General features: G+C 40.5%; 2 protein-coding genes across 2 annotated transcripts in view; both read right to left on the bottom strand.

Moving 5' to 3' along the window:
• Positions 1–248: 248 nt before the first annotated feature.
• Positions 249–9955, bottom strand: part of LOC110050877 (uncharacterized) — a 24141-nt gene continuing 14434 nt past the window's right edge. The window contains exons 4-8 of the mRNA XM_089277823.1: positions 9586–9955; positions 8940–9255; positions 2156–2385; positions 1501–2049; positions 249–904 (exon numbers count right to left, since the gene is read on the bottom strand). The exon at positions 9586–9955 is cut by the window's right edge and continues 5 nt beyond it. Coding sequence (XP_089133949.1) covers positions 837–904; positions 1501–2049; positions 2156–2385; positions 8940–9255; positions 9586–9955 — 1533 coding nt within the window. The 3' untranslated portion in view covers positions 249–836. The remainder of the gene's footprint in view (positions 905–1500; positions 2050–2155; positions 2386–8939; positions 9256–9585) is intronic.
• On the bottom strand, positions 4454–5122 carry LOC149098234 (uncharacterized). The gene has a single exon (XM_089277885.1). The coding sequence runs from the start codon at positions 5120–5122 to the stop codon at positions 4454–4456; it is 669 nt and encodes a 222-aa protein (XP_089134011.1).

Below are 9955 nucleotides of genomic sequence, written 5' to 3'. Positions count from 1 at the left end.
GGCATATTTTGCCGGCACGTTCAGTTCGAAGACTCTTTGTGGACCACTTGTTAAGGAAATACGCGGTATTTACCGCTAAACAATCCCCAATGTCCCTACTGCACCATTATGGCCTTATAGCATCTCAAACATAGACTAGATACCATTTTTCTCTATTCTAGTAATGCACTTTAATTTCAGTAACTTATCTCATATTTGATATTTAACTATTTTTTCCAGTCCAGCAAACATTAATCTCCCCCACAGACTTGCTATTTGTATCTTTTATTTCACCACTAGACAATTCCGTACTGTTAACAATAAAGTGCAGTCAGAGTGAAAGGAAAGGGCAAGCCCTCAGGCTAAGAGTCTAAAGACTTAGAAAGTTCTCGCTGTTTCCTTAGCTACCAGAAAGACATCCATCTTGTATAAAATAAATGAACACTACTAAACTAAACTGTAATCCTTGATTACAACTAAGATAAAATACAATCAGCTCTACTTAAAAATAAACTTCACTGCTTTCTTGTGCTTACTCGAGCATTTCTTATATTGATGTGCAGGGACACATCGATAAGGATACTTTTCATACCTTACTGTGCTAGAGGGGGTACAACAAATTCAGAGTTCCTTAGATTGTACTGATTACTTTACCGATAAACAAAAAATTAAGCAATTGCCAGGCTTTACACTGAACACGAAAATAGCTATGTCTTGAGGTCCAGGATTATATAGTGTTAATAACTTATTTCCTTTTGTTAACGTTCCTCGCTGAGGTTAAAATCTCACATCTGTCTCCGCTTTCATCTTGTTGAACTAATATGATACACAAAAAAGCAAAACGTGGCTTCCAAGGCTTACAGGCCGAACGCCAATGATGTCAGTACAAGAAATCCAATCAGCTGCCATATTACTGGATGGTGATCTGTCATGTCAACAAAAACAATATAAATATGAGTTAATGCAGGGCCTGCAACCTCGGAATTTATTAAAAACACTTTGAGTTTGCTGTAAGTTAATTCTTTTGTGGCCAGCTTTTCTCTCCACCATTGCTTCCCTCCTCGTGTGTTTATATGATAACGCTTGTTGACAAATGTTGAATTCATTTCTTCTGTCATGATGGGGTGGGATTTAAAGATTTAAAAGATCAAACTCAGAACACGAGTCAGTTGCGTTAGACCCGAAGGAAGAAGATCCGGGAGTTCTTTAATTATTACTTATGTACTACATGTATTAGGTCACATTCTGTTACAACAAGTACCTTTACTTTTCGCCTTTTTCCAATAATAAATTGAACTCTACGTTCAGTGATTTCATCAGTTTTTTAGAAAAAGAAGAAACAACTTCATAACTCTTTTTTTTCAAAACTATTCTAATGAAGGGTAGCGCTCTTGGTGTCAGGAGTTAAACTCGATCCCCTCCAACTCTTTACCTTGTTTGATTCCAGTTTTTGACCTTTTCAGCTTAGCTTTAGCCACGAAATCAGTTACATCACAATTTTTCACAAAGCAACAAGCTTACCATGTGCAGCACTCTTGATGGTAGGTGGTCCTTGTGTAGGTCCTGGTGACGTCTTTGTGCCATTATAAGTTGGACTCCACTCTGCTTTGATGGTAGGCAGTTCGGTTGACCTCTTGGTGCCATTATAAGTTGGACTCCACTCTGCTTTAATGGTGGGTAGTTCGGTTGACCTCTTGGTGCCATTATAAGTTGGACTCCACTCTGCTTTGATGGTAGGTGGTCCTGTTGACCTCTTGGTGTCATTATAAGTTGGACTCCACTCTGCTTTGATGGTAGGTGGTCCTGTTGACCTCTTGGTGTCATTATAAGTCGGACTCCACTCTGCTTTAATGGTAGGTGGTCCTGTTGACCTCTTGGTGCCATTATAAGTTGGACTCCACTCTGCTTTGATGGTAGGTGGTCCTGTTGACCTCTTGGTACCAATATAAATTGAACCCCACTCTGCTTTGAAACCTTTGAAGGCGTCCAGCTCGTCCGTGTGAAACATGATATACAGGGACTGGGCTGAGGCATTTACGGGCACTGGTAAAGTCTTCCCACAATACTTTCCTGATAAACAATCATAGTGGAACATTGAAAATCTTCAAACTAAGAAATTCAAAATTAAACTTGAAAACTTTTGTTTGTTTGTTTGTTTGTTTTAATCCCTTCTTACCAATCAACGGCGCTGATTTGTCTTTCCCATCCCGTATAACAACATAGTCTGCAGCACAGTCAACACTCTCTTCCAATTCAAACGCCATGAACTTGAGCCTGAGATCTTTCTGTTCTGCGTTTACTGAAATAATCCACTCGCAAACCAGTTTGTTAGGGTACTCTGTGTTGTAGTGCGGTGTCGTAATTTCTCCTTCTGCAGTTGTTAGCTGCTGAATTCCGCAATCTGCTTAATTCAAACAATATGAAAAAAGATATTAATTATTATTAACTAACGCCGTTGATCTTAGCTTGCCTTCAGCTGATCACTTACAGTGGCTCGATGCTGATTCTTGGAGAACTTTGCCAATTGAAGGTCTCAATAGGATTAACCGTTAGCCGTAAAACAGACCAAAAATTGAGCAGTTAGGAGTAAAAACTGGAAATTTTAACTGTTAGCCGTAACAAATGTTAATCGTAAAAAACATATAGCCAAGGAAGTGAAATTCTCCAGATCTCTTGTCAAGACCCCTTCGTATCTTGTCTTGTAACTTGGTGGTACCAGAAGAGCCGGCAGACTTAGTAGTAATTAACAATTATTCGCCGAAGGCTAAGTGAATATCGGTGAATATACCCCGAGACGAAGTCGAGGGGACTATACACATCATATTAGATGTTTTGGTGTGTAGTATCGCTGTTTATTATCCAACTGCAGCGAATACCGTCCAAATAACGGTACAAATATATAGCGATATTGTACAGTTATTTGTGCAGTAGAAAACCTGTTTGCCCTACAGGTCGGCGTGCGCACGCAAAACTGTCACACTCTCCCTCTTTTCATTGATGAAACAAAAAAATGGCACCAAAACAGTCTAAACAATCACGCGAGCGTTTACAAGTTGAATGGCTTTTATTTTCTCTCAATGAAAATATACAATAAATCAAGCGAAGCTGGCTAGAAATTACAAAATCTTGCCATGTGAGTTTCAAAATTTGTAAAAGACATGAAAGGAAAGTTCGATAAGCTTCTTTGTAAGCGTTGAAATGAATTGTACAATTGCTAGATTGACAGTTTGGCATAAGCTTAATTGGCTGAACTGAGTGCGTTTGGCTTGAAGCCGCAAAACTTAAATGCACTTCGCCACCGGCCATGTAGCTACTACAGGTGGTATTAGAGACTTTAAGCAACTCACGACGACGGCGCAGTGGACGCTTGCTGCGTGCGCTGGAGACTGGGTCGAGGTCGACGTCTTTTGGCGGGAAAAACAACGCTAAGCAAACTTGAAGACGACACTATTTATTCCACTGTGGTCTTAGCTTCTCCTTTTAAGTATGGCGTCTCTTAGGGCTACCCGAGAAACTTTATTGTTCGGGTACTGTGAAGAATGGTTGGATGACATGGAATTTGTGGTCTTAAATGAGCTTAACACTTCAGAAAACCTTGACTTTCCCTATGATGCATACGACCGGTTCAACCTCGACGATATGGACGAAGCCAAGTGTATTGCCGAACTTCGTTTCGAGAAGCGACATATTCTGCGATTAGAAGAGGTGTTAGAGATCCCTCCTCTAATAAAGTGCAATCAGAGATCGGTTTTCACTGGAACGGAGGGACTTTGCATACTTCTTAAAAGGCTTGCTTACCCTTGTAGATACTCAGATCTTATTCATCGTTTCGGCAGACCAGTTCCTGTCCTGGGCATGATTACCAACGAGGTTATAGGCTACATATACAATACTCACCATCACAAGATAACTATCTGGAATAACGATATTCTGAACCCCGCTGCGCTGCAGATGTACACAGGTGCAGTTTCGGCAAAAGGAGCATCCTTAGACAACTGCTTCGGATTCATAGACGGCACTGTAAGACCGATTTCTAAACCGACCCCCAGAACCCCACGGATAAATATTGTTTTCTGACTACTTCCCCAGTACTTGAATGTCAATGGTCTATGGGTCTAACAACACACTCAGTGCTCCTTCCCTCCCATTGAGGAAAAGTGTTAATCTGTTAAATAAAAACATTTTGTCGTCCATATTGATCACCATGGTGAAGAAGCAAAAAAAACATGATGCAAGTACGTTGACAGAGTCTGGTTTCTTGAGGGAACTGCAACAGAATGCAATCTCGCCAGCTGGGCAGCCTCTGTGCATCTATGGGGACCCTGCATTCCCACTAAGGGGGCTTTTGCAGGGTCCATTTAGGAATGCCCACTTAACTCCTCAAACGCAGCAGTTTAACAAGTGTATGAGTGAAGTTAGAACATCTGTTGAATGGCTATTTAATGACATAATTAATTACTTTAAGCTTCTTGATTTAAAAAAAACCTTTAGGTCGGCTTAAGTAGTGTAGGGAAAATGTACATTGTATCAGCTCTCCTTGCATAAAAGCTGTTAACTTGTCTTGAATCTGCTGACGTCGCATCTGCTGTTGCAGTTGCATCTGTTCTGTAATTTTCTGCTGCTCAGATCGCCTTTCTGCCCTCTCTTCTTGCTTCATCTTCATGTCTTTTTCCAGTTTTTCTCTCATGAACTCAAGTGTCTCTGATCCACTACGTCTTGCTTTCTTTTGTTTCTGATCAGTAGCTGTCAGCCCAGAAGCTTCCCTACACTTCTTACTCTCTTTAAGTTTTTCCATAACTTGAAGGCGCATTTCTTCAGCATTTGCTTTGTCTTGTAATTCACTCTTTTTAGCTGATTCCTCAAGATCTAACTCTACTTGTGCTGCTTGTTCTTTCTCGGCTATTTCTTCTAAAGCAACATCAAGTTCTGAAAGTTCTGGAACTTCAACTCCTGACGCCTTTTCCTCTTCTCTTATTATTAATTTATAGTTTTTCAGCAAAATCCTTGTTCGCTCTCTAACAGACTTCTGTAACATTCGGAAACGTGGTGCATGGACAACGTTCAGGTTTGATGCAATAAGTTCCCACGCCTGCCCATTCTCGCGGCTTCTGCTCTTAAATTTGTAGGGTTCAACTGTCAACATCTCTCCGGCTAGGAGTATATCATGTTCTTTTGACCATTTAAAATTTCTGGAATAACAAAGTCAGGAAAAGTACTTACACCCACAGGCGACCCAAGCTCTCAATACGAGGAGTTATCATTTTTTTTTTTTTTACTTTTATGCGAACATTCAGCGTAACGTGACATATGGCATATACTATTACATAACAACCGAATTTGACTACGCGAAACGTGGTATGCCATATGCCACATTAAAAAAATGGACCAGTTAGAAAAATCGGAAACAGCGAAGAATAAAGGAAAATACATCAATGAGCGAAGAAGCGAGAATTCGCCACGTGGATAAAGCGCTATCGTATATTAAAAGCGGGCAAAAAGTTCGACGTAAGAGAAAAGATAGGTTCTGTAAAAATTTGGGAACTTGACAGCAATAACAGGGATATTGACAGAGACTCCGATGAATCCGATATCGACGAATCGTCGGACTCACTGAGACCCATCGAAATATTATCCACGCACAGTTGACCACGCACAGCACAGGCTCCCCAAGCTCTCTCTATGAACCACACAAGCAACACAATATGGAATCGAATTATAAGGGTTTATATGGGATTTTCTACAAGATATCCATGGAGGTAGTTAAAAGTGAAAATTCTCAATAAAAATGGCTTACCTTATTCCAGACGTGTGTTGTTTGCTCCTGGTGTGGTTATTTTACCGATTGCACTTGATTTAAGCGACTTTTTTGAATTCCGATTTTCCCTTTATAAAGAGAGGACAAGGCGAAACACCTCAGTCGGAACAGCCTGCCGAACGAAGTCAAAAATCCCAGGCTAAAATGTACCCACGGCCACAAATCCACCGCAGAATTCAAGGGCAAAGGTTGATCTTTCATTTCAATCCTCTAGCCACACAATCGCAGCCCTGCGAGCGACGCCAGGCGGCTCTTCGTGTCCCCAGTGAAACGATAAAACTATGGAAGAGTTCCGTGTCGTTTGATCTGCGACCCAACGACCGTTGAAATCGGCTTGGTAACCTCGTTTGTTTGCGAAGCAGAAAATTTTTCTTAGCGCTGTTTTCTCGAATAAATTTTTTCACTTGAAGCAGACACTTTAAAGAGTTATAACTCAAAGGGAATTTGTTCAATTGCTCTTAAATTTGGACAGTGGCTACTTTAACATATAAACTACAAAAGCGTATCTGGGAATTGTTAATTTCGAAATACTTTTTCTTCGAGAGCGATTTTTGTACGATAACTCCACATTTTTTTAATCCTATTTCGAAAATGTTCTGTAACTTTTTACTGCAATCGAATATGCCAAAACGCAGACACTTTTTTAAGCGCTTTGGGCCCTGAAACCGAGGAAAAAATTAAATTGGCGAAAAACGAAATTCGCTTTGATTTTTAGCTTTCGAAAGGTGATTCGGGCACTCGCATTTAGTGGTCGTGAAAAATTCGACAATTCATTTTCTTTCAAAATTCTTGGTATAGTTTGATAGCCAGCTCCATAAGCTTTAATTTGATATAGGGGTTTAGGTATCTACAGCTTAAACTGCACGCGCTACATCGCTTGCGCGCGAGACACCCCTGAAGGTATACTGTAACCTTAAGTTCAGCAGGAGGTTAACGGTAGTAAACTTTCCCAACACTGATTGGCTCAGTTATCTGAGAACCCAGTTGAAAGCGTTTGTGGGCGGAGTTTGTTTGCGAAGCAGAAGATTTTTCTTAGCGCTGTTTTCTCGAATGAATTTTTTTACTTGAAGCAGACACATTGAAGAGTTATAACTCAGAGGGAATTTGTTCAATTGCCCTCAAATTTGGACATTAGCTAGTTTAACATATAAACTACATAAACGTGTCTGCGAATTGCTAATTTCGAAATATTTTTTCTTCGAGAGCGATTTTTGTATGATCACTCCACATTTTTTAAATCCTGTTTCGAAAATTTTCCGTAACTTCTTACTGTAATGAAATATGGCAAAACACAGACACGCTTTTTTAGCGCTTTGGGCCCTGAAACCGAGGAAAAAATTAAATTGGCGAAAAACAAAATTCGCTTTGACTTGTAGCTTTCGAAAAGTGATTCGGGCGCTCGCATTTAGTGGTCGTTAAAATTTCGACAATTTATTTTATTTCAAAATTCTTGGTATGGTTTGATAGCCAGCTCTATAAGCTTTAATTTGATTAAGGGTCTAGGTATCTACCGTTTAAACTGCACGCGCTACATCGCTTGCACGCGAGACACCCCTAAAGGTATACGGTAACCTTAAACCATGCCTTGCGTGATGCCCAGAACGTATACACACTAACAAAAGTATGCACCGTTCTTAGAGTCTCTATTGACTTCAGAAGCGTCTCTTGAAAGTAATGGACGACTAAGAATGTCCGAACAAGCACGTTTCTGTGACGCTGAGCTATCCCTTATGTAGGATTTCGGTCAATCGATCTGACCTGCTGGTGATCGACGCAACCACTGCGTTTACGAGTTCTTTATGAGTTCTTTACGAGATCTTTACGAGTTCCTTGAATGCGAGTTCTTGGTCCAAGGGCAACAGCAGTCGTTCTGAAAATCCTCCATCCTTTCAAATATCCTGGACTTGGAGTGATGTCTTTCGAATAAATGAAAACTTCGTTCAGCAACTGTCCGTCATGTTTACTTATCGAGATGGCAAAGGTGGTGAGCTTAGTAACCAAGCTCAAGCAGGGTAAATATAGCATCATATGATGAGCTTTTCGACCAATCAGAATGTCAAATTCTTATATTCACCTCTGGAAATTACACTAAACAGCGATATTGTACAGTTATTGTACAGTAGAAAACCTGTTTGCCGGACAGATCGGCGCGCGCACGCAAAACTGTGACACTCTCCCTCTTTCACTGATAAATTTACTGACTACAGCAGTTGGTTAATAAATCCCTCATGTAGTATCGCTTTATATTTTTACTCGTTGTCAAAATACGACACAACTCGTAAAAATATACAGCGATACTATACATCAAAACATATAATAAGATATATTTATTGTATGGCTGTGTCACACAAGGACTGGGAACTACGGAATTCATGAATTTGATTGGCTGAGATCAATATTGACCGCGGTCTAGATTTTCCCATCTAGACCGGCGTCTAGACCGATTTCATTTTGCGTTGAAATTGTAGCAAACTAAAATACAAAACTGTTCACCGTTTTCTTTTATTTTCTTCTCAATCATTTATGGAAGTGCCAAAAAGCCTGATGACAAAAAAAGAAGTAAAGAGGACGAACAAATTTCGGCAGGTTTAAGTTAAGCTCGTCTCCGTTTGTAAGCAAACCAGTTACATTAAACGAATTAAAGTTGTCTTCTTTGCAATACAAAAAACATCTTATTAACCGAGGAATAACATTTTCTTTCATTACATTTATTTCTTCTTGAGAGACATCGACAAAGCGCGAGGCGGCCATTTTGAAAATTAGTCGGAGGTGATTATAGCGGAATATGACGCTACTCTCGACCAATTAGAGCGCGAGAATTTCTAGAATCACCTGAGTAATTATATTAAGCTGTATTAGTCTACAATTCTTATAATAATACTTTTTTCCATCCCAGTATTGACCTAGGACACTAAATATGTTTTAAAGTTATCGAAATAATTTTTTTACTTTCTTTAATAATGAAATTTAAATTTCTCGCGTTCTTTTGTCGCGACACCTGCTTAGTATTATATGGTACGTCAACAGATATTTTATAAATTTCGACCTATATTGTTATCAACATGTTTTCACGGAACGCCTTAATATACCAGAATATCTTAACTATGGCTTCCGGCTTGAAGAAAAAGGTCATATAACTTTATCGGTTTTCTTCATATCACATTTCTCATTTGTCATGTCTGTGGCCACTTCCACCAAGCTGTCAGCTGTTTGCCTCAAAAACGTCATCATCGCTGAGGTCACATGACTGATGTCGTCACAATGCTTATGGTGACACTGTTGCATATATCCCCGGAAACCCGCGGTATCGGTAAGAAAGACAGCTGGTAACGAGGGCTCGGCATTCCAGAAACGAAAATGATCTGTGCGACAGAAATGGTAAACAGCTTCCTTGTAGCCTTGGTTCCGGGCATTTGGTCTCCCTCCATATTTTAGCGTGAAAGTGAGCGACTTGAAGGTTTCTGTTAAGAACAAGCCATAAGAATTTGAAATTCAATCCACACCGCCGTATAATCTCTAGATAAAGTTCGTCAGAAGTAACAATCCGCCCATTCCCCCATTCTCATTGAGCAAGAATACAGGGCACACTTTCACTTCTCCGCCGCAACCACCCCCACCCCACACCCCTTCCCTTTCTCATCCCGTCTTGAGAAGCTCTGGATCCACTACAGAAGAATAAAAAGGCGGAACAAAATTCCAAGAAGGCCCAAAACAAACTTATCAGTGCAGGATCTCCATCCCCTCTTCCCCTGCTCCTCTTCAGTCCCGTCCGGTCACAAACGTGAACTAACCGTTCTTTTTGAAAGCATTGGTAATCCCGCTGACGAGCTGTGCATCATCCTGTGCTCGACCAGTCACAACTAAGAAGTCTCCTCTGAATTGATTTTGTGACAGTTGTTGGTGCTGTTTTGGAAACCCGACCTTGAAACCCGCGGGGAGCCTTTGAGAATAGGGAGTGTCGTTATAATTGAGCACCGTTTCTAAAATGATCGCTCCTTGGAAACCTGCGCCAGTTTTGCTGAGAATCTCAGTCAAGTTTTGGGCAAAATAACCGCTGCCACATAATGCACCTGAGCACAAGCAGTTCCCAGAGTATCTAGGTTGGGTCTCTTGCAGGTCAAAGGCCACAAACAGTAGAGTATGGTCACGTGAACAGCTTTG

This window comes from Orbicella faveolata, unplaced genomic scaffold (genome assembly GCF_042242905.1).
Source record: "Orbicella faveolata isolate gen_17 unplaced genomic scaffold, um_ofav_v1 contig_46, whole genome shotgun sequence".
Lineage (NCBI taxonomy): Eukaryota > Metazoa > Cnidaria > Anthozoa > Scleractinia > Merulinidae > Orbicella > Orbicella faveolata.
This window is presented reverse-complemented; position numbering and strand designations above follow the sequence as displayed.

Coding starts and splice junctions, on each gene's coding strand:
- LOC149098234 (XM_089277885.1), bottom strand. CDS start 5,122: ATGTTGACAGTTGAACCCTACAAATTTAAGAGCAGAAGCCGCGAGAAT.